General features: G+C 36.4%; 1 protein-coding gene across 1 annotated transcript; it reads left to right on the forward strand.

Moving 5' to 3' along the window:
• The first annotated feature begins 1752 nt into the window (after positions 1–1752).
• Positions 1753–24035, forward strand: FRG1 (FSHD region gene 1). The gene is made up of 10 exons (XM_043559469.1): positions 1753–1845; positions 1961–2035; positions 4280–4350; positions 12357–12482; positions 13734–13791; positions 15211–15325; positions 19356–19460; positions 22041–22132; positions 22627–22737; positions 23928–24035. The coding sequence occupies exons 2-10, from the start codon at positions 1974–1976 to the stop codon at positions 23962–23964; spliced, it is 777 nt and encodes a 258-aa protein (XP_043415404.1). The 5' UTR covers positions 1753–1845; positions 1961–1973; the 3' UTR covers positions 23965–24035.
• The last annotated feature ends 289 nt before the right edge of the window (positions 24036–24324 follow it).

Below are 24324 nucleotides of genomic sequence, written 5' to 3' on the forward strand. Positions count from 1 at the left end.
AGTCGAAGCATCTTTTGTATTCTCTATCACCAAGCACACAGTGTCTTTGCATCGATGGCTGATATATAAATACGTAATGGACCTCCAGTGGCCTCCATGATATGATATTCTTTACCCATAGAATTTTCTTCCTCCTGTTTGTCTACCACAACTCCTCCTAAGTAGTCAAGTCTAACTCCTAAATGCTCCACTCTCTTCATTATCCCACAGCTAAACTTCAGGCTTCAGAATCTTAACACGTTAACAGACATTTACACAGGGTCTACTCTGAAGCAGGCATTGGGAGGGGTATAGGTGAAACAAAGATGGGTAAGCTACATATGTTCCTGCCCTGAAAAAGCACACAATTAGCTACAGAACGAGTAATGCAGGAGATCATTCAAAGATGGTTTTTGGGAGTGTTAATCTGAAAAATAAAAATGGATTTATTCAACAATAATTTATCCAAGAATTGCAATTTGGGGTACACAAGCTATGGCAAAACCATAGGCAAGTCCAACAAGCAGAGAAGAGGAACATTATTTTGTGCAGAAGGAGGAAGCTGGAAGGCATTGTTCTGAACAAACGTCCATTGGGGAAAAAAAGCAGAAGTCCTGGTGATGACGGTTTCTAATGGGCTGAGTTACAGGGGTAGTGATATCTTGTAGGAGATGCAAAGTACATCTTTCCCTAGCTGGGGCCTATAATTGGTGATCTTTCCTGCTGATGATTCTTCTTTTGGGTTCTGTAATTGACAATTCTTCCTGTAATTGAAGTTGAGGGGCAAGGCTTCCCCTTCTAACTTGCTCTACTCTCCTCCTTTCTCCATTTTAGTGAGGCTTATCTTTATTAACATTCACAGGAACAAATAATGCCTGAGTTTGTCTTAAAGACTGAAAAACAAGGCCAAGGGAAGAGTGTGGGAAAAGAGGAAAGGGCAGCATTCGAAGCAAACAGAAGTAAACACAGAGCATTCAGACATTTCCAAGGATTTGCTGTAACCTGAACTAAGATGGCAAAAGGTTAAGTGGTGGGAAAAGAGGCCAGACTGTCAATAGTTTATTGAGTGATTCCAGGATTTTCCTTCCCAAAGGTAATAGGCTGCCTTAAATAGATTTCAGATAGGAGAATAAGCAGCTTTTTCTCTAGAAAGATCATTCGGGTAGCATTATAGGAGATGGTTTGGAAGCGGGAGAAAATGGAATCAGAGAGGTGAACTATAGAACTGTCGAAGAGATTGGAGCAGGCCGGAGAACTAGTGACAGACACTGTGAAAACATCTCTCAAGACCCACCCTACACAGAAAGACTTCTCTGATTCTGTTAGTTTTCAACGTCCACCTCCCACCCCACCTCCACCCACATTCCTACAGCGCTTGTGAAATCTGTGGCCCAAATTTATGTACGTGATTATCTTTTATTTTACTCCCTAGCTGTTTCCTGTACATTACTCAAGTCTCCCTAGTTAATACAAGAAAAGTTTATGGAATTGAAATGGCTTGTAAGTCGTCCAAGGCCCAAAAATGCATTCTGCCGCGCCAGGTAGTCAGGCCCAGTTCATAGCTAGTAGAAGGAGGAGCACTGATTGAGTCATTTCACCCTCTTGCCCATCAAACTGTCGCCCACCCGGGTGACCTAGCAGGAGAAAACCACAAGAGGAGCTGAGGTGCCAACCACAGCTATTAGACCCTTTACGCCCACCAGAGGGCGCTCTCTCCTGGCGCTCTTACTTCGAGAAGCCCCAAGCAAATGAACCCTGACATATTTCGGCCCTCTGCAGTTGCCGTAGTCCCAGAGAGTAAACAGGAAGTAGAATTCAATGGTCGGGTGAAAAACACTGAGGACTCAGAAGGGATTCACTCCCGCGGTAACTTGCGCTTTCCAGGGAGTCTACCCTCTGTTTCTATTTTTGGCACTCCCGCGCGCGTGCCTACTTCAGTGAAGGTATTTTGCCCTGAGCCCGCTCTCACCTCTTTATACAGTGTCCCCTGAACCATGGCCGAATACTCCTATGTGAAGTCCACCAAACTCGTGCTCAAGGGAACCAAGGCTAAGAGGTAAGACCAAAGTTTGTGCGGGATTTTGTGCGTACTCCACCCTCCCCTCCCCCGCGGAGACTCTTGCGGAAGCCTTTCGAGATCTGTTATTCATGCTCCCAGCCCCTGGGCCTGGCCCCTGGTCCCACAGGGATTGATGCTGCGACTCCGTTCCTGGCACCTGGACAGACCTGGACAGACACCGCCCCAGGGACGCGCCATAACTGTCGCGCCTTCAAAAGGGAGGAGACAGGAGAGCGAGACCCAGGAGCCACGAGTTTGGGTGCCTTGATAAGGTTCCCCTCCAGACCTCCGCATGATGGGGTCTTAGTCTCATGATGTAGGCCATAACAATGAATTCCTTTATTAAAAGCCATTATTTTCACTCTTGTCTCCCGCCTCCCCCAAAAGATTCTTAATTTTTTTTTTTAACGTTTATTTATCTTTGAGACAGAGAGAGACAGAGCATGAACAGGGGAGGGGTAGAGGGAGAGGGAGACACAGAATCCGAAACAGGCTCCAGGCTCTGAGCTGTCAGCCCAGAGCCCGACACGGGGCTCGAACTCACGGACCGCGAGATCGTGACCTGAGCCGAAGTCGGCCGCCCAACTGACCAAGCCACCCAGATTCTTAATTAATTTAATACAATATGCAGATGTGCGTTTAGAGAGGGATATGGGCTCACATCTCGACTGCCACCAGTTGCGACTGCCACTGGTGACTGGCACCAGTTTTGCGATTTGTGGCAAGTTCGTTAACATTCTTGAACTTCCATTTACTCATTTATTAGGAAATATTAGTGGTACTATAAAAGAATTATTAGGATTAGATACCATGTACAGTAACTAGAGCCAAATGCAAGCAAAGGTTGTAGTGATTTATAATTAGTAGATTTTTAGGAAAAGGTATCTGCCCATTCCAATCTCCACCTCTCTTTTTACCTGGCCGGTTTGCTCAGGATTGATTATTCATACAAGCGTAAAGCATTTCATCCTGTCTCAGGAAAAGTGTTTGGTACTTTTAGGTAAGATGAACGTGTCAAGGAGCAAGCTGAAACCTCTGCCGTTGGGAACTCTGCCTCGGAGTCTGGAATCACAAAGAATTTATCCGGAATAAATCTGAAACTTGTACTCTCTGATTTTACAGGAGAGATGGGAGTTAACTTCTGAAAGTTTATGTTATGGTGAAAATACAAACAAGTGTATAATTATCACAACACTATCTTAATTAACACACATACAGCACTTACTCTGTGCCAAGAACTATTCTAAGCACTTTGCTTATAACTTTTTTTTTAACCACCCTGGATTTTTTTCTTTCTTATTATTGAGATATAATAGATATACCATAAAATTCACCTTTTAAAGTACGGTTTTGTGGTCTTCAGTGTGTTCACAAAGTTCACCACTATCAAGTTGCAGAACATTTTCATCATCTTAGAAGGAAACCCCATAATCATTAGCCGTCACTCTCCATTTCACTCTTCCCCTAATCTGCTTTCTGTCCATATCAGTTTGTCTGTTCAGAATATCTCATATAAATAGAGTCCTACAGTATGCGGCCGTTTGTATCTGATTTCATCCACATTGTAGCATGTATCACTACTCTTATTTTTATGGCTGAATAATATTCCACTGTATAGATACAACACATTTTGTTTATCTATTCATTAGTTGATGGACATTGGGTTGTTTCCACTTTTTGGCATTATGAATAATGCTGCTATGAATATTGTTATAAAATTTTCGTGTCGACATGTGTTTCATTTCTCTTAGGTATATACCTAGGAGTAAATTGTTAGGTCATATGGTAACTCTGTATTTAACTTTTTGAAGAACCCCAAACTGTTTCCTAAAGTGGTTATTCCATTTTACATTTTTACCAGCAATATATGAAGGTATGAGTTAACTCTTAGTCCTCACAGTAACCTTAAGAGCAGTTAAATTATTATCCTCATTTTATAGGTGAGAAACTGACAAGAGATTAAGTAGTTTTCCAAAAGTCAGAGAGCTCAGAAATGACAGTATCAGGATTAAAAAGGCAGTCTGGCTCCAGAGTCTGCTCTCTTAACTATAATACAATACATACAGGATCAGAAGTGAGTTCTCAGGATTAGAAGTAAGAGGGTATATCAGTGTAGATAACTGTAAATCAATAACTCATAAATCTATGGTCAGCTTAAAAGATTCCTCTAAGATTCCATTTTGTGATACTTAACATCAAATTCATATTTCTAAACTCATCTATATGAATTATCTCCTGCAGTAAGAAGAAAAAGAGCAAAGAGAAGAAGAGAAAAAGAGAAGAAGATGAAGAAACTCAGCTTGATATTGTTGGTAAGTTTTCTCTACTTTTTAAAAATTTTTTACGTTTAGATTTACTTTTGAGACAGAAAGAGACAGAGCATGAGTGGGGGAGGGGCAGAGAGAGGGAGACACAGAATCCCAAGCAGGCTCCAGGCTCTGAGCTGCCAGCACAGAGCCCGACACGGGGCTTGAACCCATGACCACGAGATCATGACCTGAGCCGAAGACCGACACTCAACCGACTGAGCCACCCAGGCGCCCCATCTACTTTTTTTTTTTTTTTTTGAGAGCGAGAGCGAGAGAGAGAGAGAGAGAGAGAGAGAGAGAGAGAGAGGGTACGAGTAGGGGAGGGGCAGAGAGAGAATCCATGGGCTTGATACCACTAACCGTGAGATCATGACCTGAGTCAAAATCAAGAGTCAGATGCTTAACTGACTGAGCCACCCAGGTCCCCCAGTTTTCTATACTTTACTCTGCAAAAAGTTAACACAGGTTGAGATGCCTTTAAAAATATTTTCTTAAGGACACCTGGGTGGCTCATTCAGTTGAGCATCCAACTCCGGCTCAGGTCACGATCTCTCAGTCTGGAAGTTCGAGCCCCGCATCGGGCTCTGTGCCGAGCTCAGAGCCTGGAGCCTGTTTCAGATGCTGTGTTGCCCTCTCTCTCTGACCCTCCCCCATTCATGCTCTGTCTCTCTCTCTGTCTCAACAAAATGGATAAACATTAAAAAAAAAAAAATTCTTAGGGATTAAGTAGTATAAAGAAAGTCAAAAGAACTTATGACCTGTTTATAGTTTTCTTAAAGTGTTCAATATTATTTACAGTTGTGGATCCCTTTTATTGTCTGCCACAGTAGATGTCACTGATGCCTTTTTTTCATCATCAGAACAAAACACAGAGAAAGGAAACGCAGCTCTCTGATTTAAAATACGATAATGCCATAATATCCTAGAGATTCTGAACATAATTTTAAAGACCTATAGGGGCGCCTGGGTGGCGCAGTCGGTTGAGCGTCCGACTTCAGCCAGGTCACGATCTCGCGGTCCGGGAGTTCGAGCCCCGCGTCGGGCTCTGGGCTGATGGCTCAGAGCCTGGAGCCTGTTTACAATTCTGTGTCTCCCTCTCTCTCTGCCCTTCCCCCGTTCATGCTCTGTCTCTCTCTGTTCCAAAAATAAATAAACGTTGAAAAAAAAAAAATTTAAAGACCTATAAATATTATCTAATCAAATATATTTCACAAATTATTTTCTTTGAACGTCTATGCATTTTAATTGTAGAAGCCAGTGATATGCATGTCCCTAAAGGAACAGTAATGGATAGCAAAAGTGATTATTTTGTATACCGTGAAATGAATGAAAATCTTAATTGAACAGAACAGAGCATCTCAGTGGCCTGTAAATGGTACCAGAGATAAACTGACCCAAACACTTTTAACCAGCCTGTTTTCTATTCAGTCCTTCTATCCTTTCCACATCTATACTTGAAGGCAATTTTTTTCCTCTTTTAAAACTGGGCCAGTTGCATTTTGAAATTTCATAAATTATGGCTCCTTTACATTTTATATGAAATGGTATAAAGCTAATATTCTAGAAAATCTCACTTTATTTTGAAATAGCAAATCAACAATTCTCAAATTAGAGTCAATATTTTGGCTAGATATCTAGACATGGAGCTGCTATGTCAAAAGATAGGTGAATATTTAACTGTGTAAGAAACCACCAAGAATTTTTGAAAGTGGTTGCGCCATTTTATACCCCTCACCAAGAATTAATACAGTTCTGTTATCAGTCTTTGCTCCCAGTCTGTAGTTTGACTTTTAATTTGCTGAAATGGAATTTTTCTAAAAGCAAAAGTTAGAAATTTTTTTCAACTGTAATAAAGTTCACACGTAACATTGTGTCAGTGTTAGGTGTACAACATTATGATTTGATATACATATACATATATATATAAGTTTTTAGTTTTTATAAAACTTTATTACCTTTTTTTTTCTATTATGGCTACCACCTTACGTCTTCAGTCTAGGAAATTAACACCCCAAAGTCATGAAGAAATTCTTATATATTTTCTTTAAAAATCTTCATAGTTTTAGCTTTTACATTAGATCTGTGATCTATTTCAAATTAATTTTTGGTATGGTGTAAGGAGGCAGGGTTCTTTTTTTTATGTTTATTTATTTATTTTGAGGGGGGTGGTGCAGGGAGAGAGGAAGAGAAAGAGAATCCTAAGCAGGCTCCACACTCTCAGCACATTGCCAAACCTGGGGCTTGAACTCACAAACTGAGATCATGACCTGAGCTGAAATCAAGAATTGGATGCTTACTTAGCTGTGCCACCCAGGCGCCCCAGAGGTTCTTTTTTCATTTTTTTCATATTGATATCCAATTGTTCCAGCACCACTGTTGAACACTTTCCTTTTCCATTAAACTTCTTTGATATATTTGTCAAAAATCAGTTGACTTTATATGTGTTGACATATTTCTGTTCCATTGATTCGTCTGTTATTCTACTGATATATTTGTCTTGATTACTGTCACTTCATAATGTTTTGAAATCAGGTGATGTCTTCAAGGTTTATCCATATTGTAGCATGTGTCAGAATTTCCTTCATTTTTAAGACTGAATAATACTCCATTGTGCACATTGACCACATTTCGTTTATCCATTCATCTTTCAATGGACACAGGGGTTGCTTCCACTTTTTGACTGTTGTGAATAATTCTGCGATGAATATGGCTGTACAGATACCTCTTCAAAGCAAAGCTTTCAATTCTTTTGGTCATATATCTGGAAGTGGAATTGCTGGATCATATGGTAGTTCCGTTTTTAGTTTTTTGAGGAAACTCCATACCGTTTACATAGTGGTTTTACCATTTGACATTCCCACCGACAGTGCATGGGGGTTCCATTTTCTCCATATCCTCACCAACACTTATTATTTCTGGTTTCATGATAATACCCATCATAATGGGTATGAAATGGTATCTCATTATGGTTTCAGTTTGCATTTCCCTAGTGATTAGCAATATCAAGCAATTTTCATGTGCTCATTGGCCATTTGTATATCTTCTTTGGAGAAATATCTATTCAAGTCCTTTGCCCATTTTTTGAACTGAGTTTCAAGTGTTCTTTATATATTCTGGATATTTTTTTTTTAATTTTTTTTTTCAACGTTTATTTATTTTTGGAACAGAGAGAGAGCATGAACGGGGGAGGGGCAGAGAGAGAGAAAGACACAGAATCGGAAACAGGCTCCAGGCTCTGAGCCATCAGCCCAGAGCCTGACGCGGGGCTCGAACTCACGGACCGCGAGATCGTGACCTGGCTGAAGTCGGACGCTTAACCGACTGCGCCACCCAGGCGCCCCTATATATTCTGGATATTAATCCCTTAATAGATATGTGATTTACAAATATTTTCTCCTATTCTGTGGGTTGTCTTTTTACTCTGTTGATACTGTCCTGTGGTGCACAAAAGATTTTCATTTTGATGAGTCTAATTTGTCTTAGTTTTCTTTTGTTGTTTGTGCCTTTGGTGTCCTATGAAAGAAATGACTGCCAAATCTAATATCATGAGGCTTCTACCATATGTTTTCTTTTAAGAGTTTTATAGTTTTAACTCATAAATTTAGGTCTTTGATCCATTTTGAATTAATTTGTATATATGATATCAGGTAAAGTCCAACTTCATATAAGTGAAAATTTTACTAATTTTTTATTGGTTACAAAAAGCCTTTGCTGTTTAGATGAATAGGAAATCTTGTGCAGTGTGATAAATTCAATTTTTAAAAACTTTGTTGTATGGAAAATTTCAAACTAATACATAAGTAGAAAAAAATAATGAATTTCCCATGTGCCCATACCCCCATCATTAGTAATGATCATTATTTTGACAGTCTTGTTTCATTTACATACTTTACTACTCTGAAATAATACCCTATACACACTTCTTTCTGGAGAATTTTTATTTTATTTTATTTTGTTTTGTTTTATTTTTTTAAATGTTTTATTTATTTATTTTGGGAGAGAGAGAGAGTATGCATGAGCAGAGGGAGGGGCAAAGAGAGGGAGAGAGAGAATCCCAAGCAGGCTGTACACCATCAGCGTGGAGCTTGACACAGGGATCTGTCTCATGAACCATGAGATCATGACCTGAGCTGAAATTAAGAGTTGGACAACCAACTAACTAAACCACCCTGGCATCCCCTGGAGAATTTTAAAGTACAACACAAGTATTATGTCATTCTATCCATGTATACATAAATGTACATTGCTTATAAAGTCAGTCCCTCTCTCTCTTCTGTTTTGCTCTGCCTTTTAATACATAAGAGTAGGTCATTATCAGACCTAACAAAATTAATAAAAATTCCTTAAGGTCCATCTAATATCTTATTAATGACTGATACATTTCTTCTTTAGCTAAAGTACAATTTAGTTTCATACTCAACAGAGAAAATGTGAAAGCTTTTCCTCTAAGACCAGGAACAAGACAAGGATACCTACTCTTGCCACTTGTATCCAACACAGTATTGGAAATCCTAGCCAAAGCAAGTAGGCAAAAAAGAAAAAAGAAAGAAAAAGCATCTAGATCAGAAAGGAAGAAATAAAACTGTCACTGTAGACTGATGATATGATCTTATATATAGAAAACCCTAAAGACTCTACCAAAAAACTGTTAGAACTAATAAATGAATTCAGTAAAGTTGCAGGATATAAAATAAACATACAGAAATCTGTTGCATTTCTGTACGTTAATAATGAATTACCAGAAAGAGAAATTAATCCCATTTACAATTGCACCAAAAAGAATAAAATACCTAGGTATAAATTTAACCAAGGATGTGAAAGACCTGTACCTGAAAACTATGACAGTGATAAAAGAAATTGAAGAGGACAGACAAATGGAGAGAGCCCATGCTCATGGATCAGAAGAATTAAACTGTTAAAAGCAATTACCCCAAGGCAATCTGCAAATTCACTGCAATCCCTATCAAATTTCCAGTGGCATTTTTCACAAATAATGAATAAACAATCCTAAAATTTGTATGGAACCACAAAGACCCCAGATAGCTAACAAGCTAAAGAAAGAATAAGGCTGGAGGAACCATACTTCCTGATTTCAAACTATATTACAAAGCTGTACTAATCAAAAAGGTTGTGTATTAGCATAAAAACAATACATAGATCAATAGAACAGAAAGAACAAAAAGCCCAGAAACAAACTCATACAATAAACATAGAAATGCATATATCTTTTTGAATTAGTGTTTTTGTTTTCTTTGAGTAAATACCCAGTAGTGGAATTCCTGGATAGCATGGTAATTGTATTTTTAAGTTTTTGAGGAAACCCCATACATTTTTCCACAGTGGTTGTTCCACTTCACATTTCCACCAACAATGCGCAAGCGTTCATTTTTCTCCACATCTTTGCCAACACTTGTTATTTCTTGTCTTTTTTAGTTTAGCCATTCTAACAGGTGTTAAAATCCTATCTCTTTGTGGTTTTAATTTGCATTTCCCTCATGATTAGTGATGTTAAGCATTTTCTGCGTGTCTGTTGGCCATCTGTATGTCTTAATTTGGAAAATTTTCTATTCAGGTCCTCTGCCTATTTTTTAATTGGATTATTTGGATTTTTTTGGTGTTCACTTGTGTAAGTTCTTTTTTTTTTTTAATTTTTTTTTAAGGTTTATTTTTTATTTTTGAGACAGAGAGAGACAGAGCATGAACAGGGGGAGGGTCAGAGAGAGAGGGAGACACAGAATCTGAAACAGGCTCCAGGCTCTGAGCTGTCAGCACAGAGCCCGACGCGGGGCTAGAACTCACAGACCGCGAGATCATGACCTGAGCCGAAGTCGGCCGCTTAACCGACTGAGCCACCCAGGCGCCCCCCTTTTTTTTTTTTTAATCTTTTTTTTTTAAGGTTTATTTTTTATTTTTGAGACAGAGAGAAACAGAGCATGAATGGGGAGGGTCAGAGAGAGAGGGAGACACAGAATCTGAAACAGGTTCCAGGCTCTGAGCTGTCAGCACAGAGCCTGTTGTGTAAGTTCTTTATACAGTTTGGATATTAACCCCTTATTGGATGTATCACTTGCAACTAGCTTCTTCCATTCAGTAGATTGCCTTTTTTGTTTCATCGATGGTTTCCTTCACTGTGCAAAAGCTTTTCATTTTGGTATAGTGTCAGTAGTTTAATTGTGCTCTTGTTTCTTTTGCCAGAGGAGACATATCTAGAAAAATGTTATCTATGACTGATGTCAAAGAATCGGGAGAGATGGATACTGGCCTGTGTTTTCTTGTAGGAATTTTATGGATTCAGGTCTCACATTTAGGTCTTTATTTTGAATTTATTTTTGTATGTGGTGTAAGAAAGAGGTCCAGTTTCCCTAGTATCGTTTGTTGAAGATTGTCTTCCCCATTCTATATTCTTGCCATCTTTGTCATAAATTAATTTACCATAAAAGTGTGGCTTATTTCTGGACTCTGTTTTGTTCCATTGATCTATGTGTCTGTTTTGATGCCAGTATCATGTTTTTATTACCACAGCTTTGTAGTATATCTTAAAATCTAGGATTATGATACCTCCAGCTTTGTTCTTTTTCAAGATTGCTTTGGCTCTTCGGGATCTTTTGTGATTCCATAAATTTTAGGATTATTCTAATTCTGTGAAAAGTGTTAGTATTTTGACAGGGATTGCATTTATGTGCCGCATGGATAGGGGAATAGGTGAAAGAGAATTAAAAGTACACTTACCTTGGGGCACCTGGGTGGTTCAGTCGGTTGAGCGTCCAACTCTTGATTTCGGCTTAGGTCATGATCCCACAGTTTGTGAATTCGAGCCCCACATTGGGCCTCTGTGTTGACAGTGTGGAGTCTGCTTTGGATTCTCTGCCTTCCTTTCTCTCTGCTCTCTCTCTCTGCTCATTCGTACTCTGTCTCTCAAAATAAATAAACATTAAAAAAAAATTTTTTAAATAGTACACTTATCTTGAGCACTGAGAAATGTATAGAATTAATTATTATAGTGTACATATGAAACTAATGTAACACTGTATATTAATTATACTTGAATTTTAAAATGAATAAAAAAAAGAAACCCATTTCTATTTGTATATCTAGTGTATATAGCTTCTCATTTTGTTTCTAATCTAAAATCTTGGTTAAGAATACTGTGCTAGACCATTAAAAAAAGAATGAAGTCTTGCCATTTGCAACGATGTGGATGGAGCTAGAAAGTATCATGTTAAGCCTAGTAAGTCAGAGAAAGACAGATACCATATGATTTCACTCATATGTGGAATTTAAGAAACAAAACAGATGAACACAGGGGAAAAAAGAGAAAGGGAGAAGCCAGAAAACAGACTCTAACTATAGAGGACAAACTGAGGGTTGCTGGAAGGGAGGTGGGAGGGGGCATGGTGACAGGTATTAAGGAGGGCACTTGTTGTGATGAGCACTGAGTGTTGTATGTAAGTGATGAATCACTAATTTATACACCTGAAATGAAGATTATACTGTATGTTAACTAACTGGAATTTAAATAAAAACTTGAAAAAAAATACTGTGCTGGGAAGTCTTTCTGGAGGGTTACATAAGAAACAGGTTATTACAGTCATTGCCTCTGAAAAGTAATCATGGATGGCTGGGGGATGGAATGAAAGAGACTATTCTCTGTCATTTTGTGTCTTCACATGCTCTGCTATTTTATGTTAGAAAAAAAATGTAATCTTCATTGTGGTGGTAGTCATATCTATACACATACATATATAAACACCCAGATGAGTATGTGTAAAACTGATGAAATCTGATAAGGCTCATGGTTTGTATAAAGGGTAATCTCCTGGTTTTGATATCGTACTATATAGTCATGCAAGATGTTACCACTGGGAGAATTGAATAAAGGGTATAGAGATTGTTCTGTATTGTTTCTTACAAATGCAAAGTCGAAAGTTTTAAAAAATAAGTTACAACAGCAAGAACAAATAACCTTGTATCAAATCTAACAAATTTAAAATACTGATTTTACTTTTTAGGAATCTGGTGGACAGTAACAAACTTTGGTGAAATTTCAGGAACCATAGCAATTGAAATGGATAAAGGAACCTATATACACGCACTTGACAATGGACTTTTTACACTGGGAGCTCCACATAAAGAAGGTTTGTGTCTAGTAGAAGCAATGAAAGGGAAAAGACCACTGACACTGTATGTTTTATGACATTCATTCACTTAGGCCAAATTCTAACTAATATCCAGTATATTCCAAAGAAACAAATCCATTGCATTTGACTCTTCACCTTTTTTCCTTCCTTAATATTTACCACATATTGACAGATCCTTCTTTTTTAGTTATAAACATTTGAAAACATTCTATATGGTTCCAGAAGAGTATCTCTAGAAATTGAAAACAATATGAATAATTGAAATTGAAAGGGAAACCTGGTTGAGTCAAAGCTTTGATTCCTTTATTCTTTGGACCTTTTACCAAAACTAACTTGGAGCATTATTGACAACTTAAAGTTTTGTTATTCCTTCTAGCACACCAGAATAAGCACTAATGAGATATGAAGTAACTGAAGATAAGAAGCAGTATGTTTTGGTCTGAATGTCCATCCCTTGAATAAGTTAAAGCATTTACTTTTTAAATATTAAGTGCTTATTTGTCTATGTACTGAGTGCATTTTATATATATATATTTTTAAGTTTATTTATTTTGAGAGAGAGAGAGAGAGAGAGCACACAAGCAGGGGAAGGGCAGAGAGAAAGAGAGAATCCCAAGCAGGCTCCGCATCATCCACGCAGAGCCTGATGTGGGGCTCGAACTCACTAACTGCCAAGATCATGACCTGAGCCGAGATCAAGAGCCAGACACTTTTTCTTTATTTATTTAGGAGCCGGACACTTAACCAACCATGCCACCCAGGCATCCCTGTACTGAGTGCATTTTAAAACACAAAAAGAAAATAACTTTTTTTAATGTTTATTTATTCTTAGAGAGAGCACGATGTGGGAGGGACAGAGAGAGAGGGAGACACAGAATCCGAAGCAGGCTCCAGGCTCTGAGCTGTCAGAGCCTAACACAGGGCTCAAACTCATGAACTGTGAGATTATGACCTGAACTGAAGTTGGATGCTTAACGCATTGAGCCACCCAGGTGCCCCAAAAAGAAAATATCTTATAAACCTAAGCATCATGCTGACTTACCTATTCAGGATGTAAAACTAATATTGTAGTTATAAGGAGATAAAGTAGATCTTGATACTTTGAATCTGAGTAGTATATTGTATCAAAATATCAAAATACTCTTAATTAATTTTAAGAGAAAATATTTTTTTTAAAGCTGAAGAATATCTTTACATGTATATTTGTAACAAATGTCAAATTATTTCAAAATGCTTTTTTCTCCATAGTTGATGAGGGCCCTAGTCCTCCAGAGCAGTTTACAGCTGTCAAATTGTCTGATTCCAGGTAACTAAGTTGAACTATAATTAATAACCTTTTATTTTTTTTTCATTTTATTCACTGAAAAATTCCAATATATAGCTAATTAATTAAGTCAACTTAATTCCACAGAGTAATTTTGAGGTAAAAAACAAAACAATCTTTTTGAAGTGTATTTTGTGAAATTTTAAACTTACAATATGTATATATCCCATATTTAGGTATTATTAAATTTCATTTGCAGTTACTGTGTCTTCGAAAGAGAATTAAAGCTCCAAATAAAAGCATACACGATGATTCCTAGCAATATATAATATTAGGCTAGAAAAAAATGAAGATTAATACTGTCACAGGCCAAATAAGATGTAGATTAGAAGAAAGATCATGTGAAGAAAACAGATATAAGACACAGCGGAGTCTGATGTTGCTGTGATATGTAAACTCACTCGTCAGAAGTCAAGAGATAAACAGGAAGATAGAAGAAAGGAGTATTGTTAAAACCAGTAGAGAATGTTACATAGTCATAAAGAGCAAAAGAATATTTTACTCACTAGTTTTACAACCATTTCATAAGCTGACTTTTTATATTCTCACAGTGCAAAAGTACAGAATGATACTTTGGGTAGTACACGCAGAAATGGAATTTCAGTATTCTAATAATTAGCTGCATCAACATGATAATGATTCGTATTATATTAACTATAAGTGAATATAAAATCAATCCCTTGGCATCATAAAGGATTGGTAAACTAAGAAGTTAGAAACCATATTTTTTTCTTTAAAAAAATCACAGTATTACTTCTATACTTTCAGTGGCAAATAAGTATGGTGGAAGAATAAAAACAGAAGAATAATCAATAAACACTAACTTCTTTACAATTGGGGGAAAAAAACATAAAAAGGGCAAACGAAAATATTTGCAATAACCTTAACAAGCAATGCATTTTTATTCTTCACATGTGTGTACAGGATTCATAATACTAAGAAAAAAAATAGACACCAATAGAAAAATGAACAAAAAGATAAAAACTAAAAAGGAAAGAAAAAGAAGTACAAATGTCACTTACAATGATTAAAGTATAAAATAGGATACTATTTTTCCTATATCTTGTATTCCAGTTTTTTTTAAGTTATAACATTAAAAGATCTGTGGTAAAACAATACTCTCCTGTTTTGAGGTGAGAATGTTAAGTTGATAGAATTTTTTTTCTGGGAAGTGACTTGATAGCATGCAACAGGAGCTTTATAATTAGAATATAAAATTATGTCAAGAGAACTACACTTTCTGATATGGTAGTCACTAGGCACATATGCTTTTGATAATTTTCATTTTTAAATTTTTGGATTTTTCTGGAATTTTATTATACACACCCACATTTATTTTTATGTTCCATATTTAATTTTCTTTTTCTTAGTCTGTAACATTTCTTTTCTGTTAATCTAAAGAATTGCCCTGAAATCTGGCTATGGAAAATACCTTGGTATTAATTCAGATGGACTTGTTGTGGGGCGTTCGGATGCAATTGGACCAAGAGAACAATGGGAACCAGTCTTTCAAGATGTAAGTGCTATTGTTGTTTATAATAAAGCTTCTTGTCAAGGTAAGATACAGTCTTTAACAGTCAATGAGAGTATATATTCTAAAAAAACAACAAAAAAAGAATGTAATAATATCATACATTAAATTGGAGAAAACCAATACGAACCCATAACCTTAAAAAGATGTCACAAAAAAAGATGTCAAAAAATAGTACAACACAGCAAAAGAAATAATCAACAAAATGAAAAGACAACCTATAAAATGAGAAAATATATTTGCAAACTGTATTTCTGATAAGGGATTGATATCCAAAATATTTTAAGAACTGATGTAACTCAATATCAAAAAAACAACCCAGTTTTAAAAAAATGAGCAAAAGACCTGACTAGACTTTTTTTTCCCCAAAAAAGATATATGAAAAGCCTACAGGTATATGAAAAGATGCTCAACATCGCTAGTTGTTAGGGAAATGCGAACCAAAAGCACAGTAAGATGTCACTTCATGACCCTTAGCATGGCTATCTTCAAAAAGACAAGAGATAAATGCTTTTGAGGATGTGGAGAAAAGGGAACGTTTGTACATTGTTGGTGGGATTGTAAACTAGTACAGCCAAATGGAAAACAGTGTGGAGGCTCCTCAAAAAATTAAAAATAGAATTACCATATGATCCAACAATCTCGTGTCTGAGAATATATCCAAAGGAAACAAAAAGACTAACTTGAAAAGGTATCTGCACCACCATGTTTATAGAGGTATTATTTACAAGAGCCAAGACATGGAGACAAGTTAGGCATCCACTGATAGATGAATGGATAAAGAAGTTGTGGTGTATATATATATATACTCATATATATATACATACATACAATGGAATAGTATTCAGCCATAAAAGATGAGTAAATCTTGCCATGTGCAACAGCATGGGTGGACCTTGAGGACGTTATGCTAAGTGAAATAAGTCAGACAGAGAAAGACAACTGTAGGATCTCCCTTACATGTGGGATCTTAAATAATAATAATAATAATAATAATAAAATAAATAAATCACTTAAATTCAGAAAAAGACATTGGACTTGTGGTTACCAGAGTGAGAGGTGCTGGGAGCAAGAATTAGAGGAGGAAGGTGGCTAAAAGGTACAGACTTACAGTTACAAGATAAATACAGTAAGTGCCAGGGATATAATGTGTAGCATGAGGACCACAGCTGACCTTGCTATATAATAAAGTGGAAAGTTAAGAGAGTAAATCCTGAGTTCTCATCATAAGAGAAAAATTTTTTTTTCCCATTTTATGCTTTCTTTTTATTGTAACTGCAGGAGATGATGGGTCTAACTAAACTTACTGAAATAATCATTTCACAACATGTGTAAGTCAAACCATTTTGCTGTGTACCTTAAACTTATACACAGTGATTTTGTCAGTTATATCTGAATAAAACTGGGGGGGAAATAGTGTAACGAAAATAGCAAAAATACTTTTGCCAACCATCATTTCTGTATACCCTTGGTGCCTGGATTCAGTTCTTATTTTTCATTAGAGATTCCAGATTTCTCAGAGGATAGCCCATTTTATGTCTTGGGGCAGGAAAATAGGATAGTTCAGGAATACCTTTTTAGGAGAAATTATGGATGCTTTCAAAAACATTAGAAACTGTGGTAAGAGAACAGTGGAGCAAGCTTGTGGCCAGCTTGTGACAATCTGTGCATAAAATAGTAAATAGTGATAATAATGGTTCACTGAAATCAAATTAGTCTATAAACATCTGAGTTCATGGTAAAACTCAAAAGCAAATAGTGTACAAAAAGTTTTAGTACAAAAGAAGGATGAAGATAATATATTAATTTTTATTGATCTTAGTAAATAGGCACTTAGCAATGGAAGGATATTTTGTTAAGTCTATGTCTGTTTATTCAGAATACCTAAGTTCCAAAAAAAATAATAATATATAAGTTCCTTTTTCTGTTTGTGTAAGCAGTAAGGATTGAACAAAAATATACCAGAGCTAAAACAGTCTCCTAGCTAAAGGAGATACTATATCAAGCTCTATACAGAGTTCTATATAGCTCTATATATTTAGATCTATACAGAGCTAAAAGGAGATACTGTATTGAGAACAGGAAGGATAGGTAGCCACCAGTAGAAGAGGAGTTTGGTAACTGTGTAGAACCATTGGGAATAGACAATAACGAATTCAAAATAGGATCCCACGGTGTTTCCATATGCCAAACATCCCCCCAAAAGAGAGAATTATTTATTTTTTTATTTATTTTTTTTTTAATTTTTTTTTTTAACGTTTATTTATTTTTGAGACAGAGAGAGACAGAGCATGAACGGGGGAGGGTCAGAGAGAGGGAGACACAGAATCTGAAACAGGCTCCAGGCTCTGAGCTGTCAGCACAGAGCCCAAGGCGGGGCTCGAACTCACGGACCGCGAGATCATGACCTGAGCCGAAGTCGGCCGCTCAACCGACTGAGCCACCCAGGTGCCCCAAGAGAGAATTATTTAGACTCATTCCCTCATCCCCTAGGATAAAATCTCTGGGTCAGTAACTTTCAAACTTTTTTTGACCTCAGTCCAGTGAGAAAAACATTTTTACATTGCAGCCCAGTACACACATTGTACTTAATACCTATTTAATCTTCGTGTTGTGCACTTCAATATTTTCTATTCTGTTGTACTTTTTTTGTGTCTTTTTTTTTTTTTTTTTAAATACTGGGCAGGACCCACTAAATTGATTTCATGAACCACTATGGATTGCAACCCCTTCTTACCACTATAATCTTACCACTATAATAAGGTACTTTCAATAAAAATTATGTCAACAGAAAAGACCAGTGTATCATCAGGCCAGCATGATGATAACCCAGATACTACCATTCATACAGAATGTTTGGGAAGTTCATTGCACTTTGTTTTGGGGAAAGACACTAACTTTTAATATTTAAATGAAAAAGACACATAAAAGTTCCTGATGGAACAAGGAAAACTTGATTGCTAAGAAGGATTCAGCTTTAAATTACGAGTTCAAATTACACTGGACGATACAGCCATACCCCGCACACCAAGCGTCGTCCAGATGGTAGAAAGCGCAGCCCTGGCCACCTTAATAAGAAAATCAATCACATCCACTGTTACTAGCCCTTTTGTAACTGAGTGTGATATAAAGTTATTAATACATTTTGTAATGATTGTATTTGTAAATATTTTGTCCGTTTAAGGTACTCAAAGTTTTGCAAGTCATAATTAAGCCTTATATTTGTTAAGGAAATTTAATTAAATCTCGGTTTAGATACACGAGAAAATTCGTTTTCACGTTTTGCCTTTTAGAATCTGTATAACACAGTGGGCATTGAACAACTGAAAAGAGTATGACAAGGCATGTGGGTGGCTCAGTCGGTTAAGCGGCCAACTTCGGCTTGGGTTATGATCTTGTATTTGAACCGCGCATGGGGCTGTCAGCACGGAGCCCACTTCAGATCCTCTGTCTTCTCTCTCTGCCCCTTTCCTGTTCATGCACTCTCTCTCTCTGTCTCTCTCAAAAATAAACATTAAAAAAAATAAAAAGAATATGAATATTTCTGGCCACATAAAAAAGTCCCTCAGACATTAATTCTTAACATTCTGAGCAGTAAATTCAAAGGCACCAAAAGTTAGCTTTTATTTTTATATTTTCTAATTATGAAGAAAATTTTACTTAAAACAGTACTATTTGAGTAAACTGTGAATTTTATAATTTGTATTGTTTTAAAAACTATTTTTCAAGCTGAACTAAATCATTTATATTCTCAATAGATCTTTGAGGCCAAAGGAAACAATTCTATTTCATCTTATTAACAGAATGAATATACTAAAAATGTTTATTGTGGTTATCTTTGAATAGTAAGATTATAGGTGATTTGGTTTTCTTTTCTGTATGTCTTTATTTTCTGTTTTCTCCAAATTCTTTTTGCTGATTACTTTTAGACTTGGGGGTAAGAGTAGAATTTCATTCTCAAGATATAAGAATTATTTTGTAGGTATTCCTGTGACTTTTTTGTTTTGTTTTACAGGGGAAAATGGCCCTATTGGCCTCAAATAGCTGTTTTATTAGATGCAACGAAGCAGGTGATATAGAAGCAAAAAGTAAAACAGCAGGAGAAGAAGAAATGATAAAGGTAATCATGACTTTTTATACATTAATACATGTCACATATATATCTCTTTAAAATGTTGAATAGTCATTTGCCATCACTTTTAAAGATGTAATGCATAGTTTTTTATACTATGATCCAAATAACCTTTATTTTTAATTATAAATCCCATAACTGGTGGCTGGTTTGTACCATGAGGTAGAAAAATTACTCTGTATCTTACCCCCATGTATTAGTATTTTGCCACATGCTTTTTAGGCCTATATTTTCTTTTTAAAGCCTGAATTTTAAAATTTAGTTTTTTAAATAGGTACGTTCACATGGTTCACAATTTTTAAAATACAAACATATTAAGACATCACTGCTATCCTTCTGTACCTTCCAGAGTTTATAAAAATATGGATATGTTTATAATTTTCTACCTTTTTACACTAACGTTAGCCTCCAATACACACTCCTTTAGAACCTGAGTTTTTTCCTTAACATTGTCTCTTGCAAATTTTCCCTTATCATGACGTATACAATTTTTTCTTGCTTTTTAAAAAATTAATTAATTTTATTTATTATTATTGAGAAACCGAGTGTGAGTGGGGGAGGGGCAGAGAGCAAGGGAGACACAGAATCCAAAGCAGGCTGCAGGCTCTGAGCTGTCAGCACAGAGCCCTACACGGGGCTCAAACTCACAAACCATGAGCTCATGACCTGAGCTGAAGTCGGACGCTTAACCGACTGAGCCACCCAGGCACCCCTTGTCTTGCCTTTTTAACAACTACATGATATTCCATTTTAGGGATGTACCATAATTGATTTAATCAGTTCCTTATAAATGCAAATTTAGGTTCCCTCCAGTCTTTTGCTCCTTCACACAGTGCTGTAACACACAAAACTTTGAATATTCATCCTTCTTTAGTTGTGCAAGTGTATCTGAGGACACATTCCCACAAGCAGAATTACAAGGTATATGAAAAGCGTTAGTCATAACACTTTGCAGTTACGTAAACAAAACAAAAACAAAGCAGAAGCAAGTAGCTGCAGGCACTCTGCTGAAGGTGGCACATGCATCATCTTGAATCTTCCTTGTGCTCCTGGGAGGTGCATCCTCTGAGGGGAAGGCCTGTAGCCCTCCTTATATCCTTACCTATTTTGATCAGTCACTTCATGAAAGTCACACAGCTAGCTACAATGAGACAGGGATATGTACCCAGACCCAGCTGACTGGAAACTGACATTCCATACCACACTGCCTCTCCAGAAATAGGTCGTGAGAAAAATACTGGTGGATTTCTCACTTACCTAAAAGTATGATTTTTGAAGAGAAATGATGCAAATAAAATGCAGTAACTCTGCACTTCATGGAAAAAACAATACTATGCCGTATTTGTCACTAATTACAACTGTTTTTAAATATTTAATTTTTTTATGTTTATTTTTGAGAGAGCATGAGTGGGGGAGGGGCAGAGAGAGCAGGAGACACAGAATCCAAAGCAGGTTCCAGGCTCTGAGCTGTCAGCACAGAGCCCACCGCGGGGTTTGAATTCACGAACTGTGAGACGATGACCTCATCCAAAGTCGTACACTTAACCAACTGAGCCACCCAGGAGCCCCAACAACTGTTTTTAAATGAAGTACCTGTCATATTTCCCTGGGTTCATTTGGTTAGTCAAGTATCTAGAAGCCCTGAGCAGTGATAATCCAAAACTCTTCCCACCTTGCATTTTATTTCGCAGGTTCTGCTAGTCTGTATCATCCATCCACCTTTGTAGCCTAACCTTATCGACCAGAGCACATTCCCTTCTGCCGAAAGTAGTATTGTAGTATTGTCACATGCACTGGCCAGTGATCTCCCCAGATCTGTAAGGACCCCACTAAGCAGACCTGTCACACACGTGGCATTGGTGCATGCTTTATTGGTCACGGCTTTCTAAGCAGTCTTGGAATTGGGCTTGGGGCCACAAAGCTCACTTCAGAGATGTAAATCCTTGGAGATAGAATCCCAGTCCTTCAGGTTGCAAATTGCCAATTTCAAGGGCCTGACTTCTGTCCCCTTCTTGCCCCATTCCGTAGATCCCACTTGCTGTATCAGTTTATGGCATGTGATAGTAAATATCTGTCACAATTTATGAGGACATAAGGAAGATTTAGAAGGAGTGTATTCCAATTAGGTAAAAATGAGTTGTGTAATGTTACAAATTTTAATGGATTTGTGAATAGCCTATGCAAAGTAAAGTAACTACTATCTTAAATTTTCAGTGTTATAAAATAAACACTACAGAATAATTTGAATATTTACTTTGATGCCACCATTAAATTAAATTATTGCCTAAATGCTCAGCAGGATCTGATCTATAAAATGTTTTTCTAAATAAATTTCTCCGTGTCTGATGCAAGGGCTCTAGAGAAACATATAATAGCAATTATTTATATAAATCATATATATATATAAACATATATACAAACATATCTAGAACCTGTCTTTTTCTGAATCTAATTGCTAAGTTGATTGTTTTCTTCTTTTGCATAAAAAATCATCTAGAGGGTTCTTAAGAAATAAGTGGGGAAGGGGAAGATTCATGTATAACCTGTTGAGTTCTCTCCATTGTCCAGATTAGATCCTGTGCTGAAAGAGAAACTAAGAAAAAAGATGATATTCCAGAAGAAGACAAAGGAAATGTTAAACAGTGTGAAATCAATTATGTGTACGTATTATTTTCCTTTTCGACCTTACAGATTAGACGGGTCCTTCTCAAGGCCTGAAAGACACGAGGCATAACAGACTCTAGGACAAAGAACTAGGCTGAATGCTTTTCTTTTCTCAAAGCTTCAGTTTTCCTAATTATCCTGCTGGCTTTCAAAGCTAAAGTCACTTGGGTTAGTCTGTACTCCCTGTTCATTAACAGAATGACTATAGCTTATTAGTACATGATGCTGACCCAATGTTCCAGAGCCAGCACTCGGGACCCCGGCCAATACCCCTCAGTGAAAGGGAGGCCTTGTAGTGCTGCGCAGGCCACTGCCCTCTGCGGGGAGGAGCACTGAGGTCATCTCTGCAGCTGAAAAGCTGTATGTCATTAAAGAAATACAATTAATTTTTTTAAATAAATGAAAAACTTTTAAAATATTTGTAATTTCATGAGTAAACATGTATGATCAAAGTTTGAGGTGATTTTCAAGAAAGGCATTTTCTTAACAGAAAGAAATTTCAGAGCTTCCAAGACCACAAACTTAAAATAAGTAAAGAAGACAGTAAAATTCTCAAAAAGGCCCGGAAGGATGGATTTTTACATGAAACACTTCTGGACAGGTAGGTATATTTTTACTTATTTCCAGCCATTTTCAGGATCCAGTAGAAATGGCCTACGTGTAACCAGTGTTCTTTTTCACTTATTACACTTCTTAAGTTTTCATCTTCTAATTTGTGAACATGGTAATGTTACTTACAAAGGACATCATAAGTCTAGGAAAAGATTACCAATAAAGAATATCTAAAAATAGCCAGGTTTCAAAAACTTACATATTTTGTGGTAAGAAATTCAGGTTTGACTGAAACTCCTTCATGAATTTATTTATCATCATCTTTTTATAACTATTAGAAAGAAGTAGTTAAATTTCAAAACTCAGTGGGTTCTAGTAGAGTAGTACAGCTTCCTAAAAATGAAGTAAAAATGAATCAGTTTAAAAATTATCAAGTATAAAATGAAATAAATGAAATGGAAGCACTTTTACCAAGTTGAATTTAGAAGTGTGCAGGATATTTATCAGAGCACATTATTAATATTTATCTATTGCTATTCCTTTTTAGGTAAGTAATGTCCTAGATTTATAACATAAAAAAATGAGTAGAGAGGGTTGGCTGTACATTCAGAACTGTAAATCAAGTAAGCACCAGAAGGAAAGAGAATGTGGTAATCTGCCGCTCCTTCAAGTCCTGTGTTGCAAAATTAATCTTAAAACATCTCTTTACATTACTTGATAAAGATGATGCTTCATCATATATTTCCTGTTAACTGAGTTGATCATGTTGTTATCTGAAGTTAGTAAGTGATGTAAGAATTTTTCCTGCTGAGAAAGCATGTATCTGGTTTTAAGAAATAAGAATAGGATGTAAAAAAACAATACCAGAATGTGGACACAAAAGACATAAGGTCCGTGTGTTGTAACTTTTACCGCTTATGAAAATAAAAGATTGCCACCCTGTTAAATAGAAGTTTAGGGCATGCTTAACTTCAGAGGCAATTAAAATTCTATTATGGATTGAAAAAGCTCTTAGGCAACATTTCTTCAAGATTAGGAAAGGCTTTCATAAGAACAGAATGCATTTAGTATGAAACCTAACATTGAAAAGTTAAATTTTAATTAAAATATTTTGATATAAATGGGATGGTGATATAAAAACCAAATTGAGAACACAATTTGAGTTTGAGTATATATTTAGTAGCTGACTATATATGGAATGTTTTACATAATTTTTATCATTTGTCTTTGTTTAAACAGGAGAGCCAAATTGAAGGCTGATAGATACTGCAAATGACCAGAATTTTTGTTTCTGTCTCCCCCTATTGTTTTTTTTTCTGAATAAAATAATCAATGGAAGTGTTTTTACAGAGGTCTTGGACTATTATGGAATTACTGCTGAAATCGTAGCTAGTTTAAATAAGATTAATCAGGTTTAATTGAGATCTTCATGGATGTACTTTTTAGTTAACTGCAGTGTTTCACATGGAATTGAAACATTGAGTACATACTCAACATGCCACACAATTTTTTTTTCTTTTCTACATTTTCTGCCCTAAAGCATGAGGTGCTACTCTTTGAACCTCATGTTTCCTATGAAGCTTATGGAATGAATGTCTTACTGCTTTACAGTATTGTTTATATTACTTACTTTCTA

The sequence above is a fragment of the Prionailurus bengalensis genome, chromosome B1, assembly GCF_016509475.1.
Source record: "Prionailurus bengalensis isolate Pbe53 chromosome B1, Fcat_Pben_1.1_paternal_pri, whole genome shotgun sequence".
Taxonomy (NCBI): domain Eukaryota; kingdom Metazoa; phylum Chordata; class Mammalia; order Carnivora; family Felidae; genus Prionailurus; species Prionailurus bengalensis.

Bases quoted from the DNA above. Each gene is read 5' to 3' on its own strand.
- FRG1 (XM_043559469.1), top strand. From the start codon at position 1,974: ATGGCCGAATACTCCTATGTGAAGTCCACCAAACTCGTGCTCAAGGGA. The intron at 19,461-22,040 runs GTAATCATGACT...TCCATTGTCCAG, and splicing joins GAGAAGAAGAAATGATAAAG to ATTAGATCCTGTGCTGAAAG. The intron at 22,133-22,626 runs GTACGTATTATT...TTTTCTTAACAG, and splicing joins CAGTGTGAAATCAATTATGT to AAAGAAATTTCAGAGCTTCC.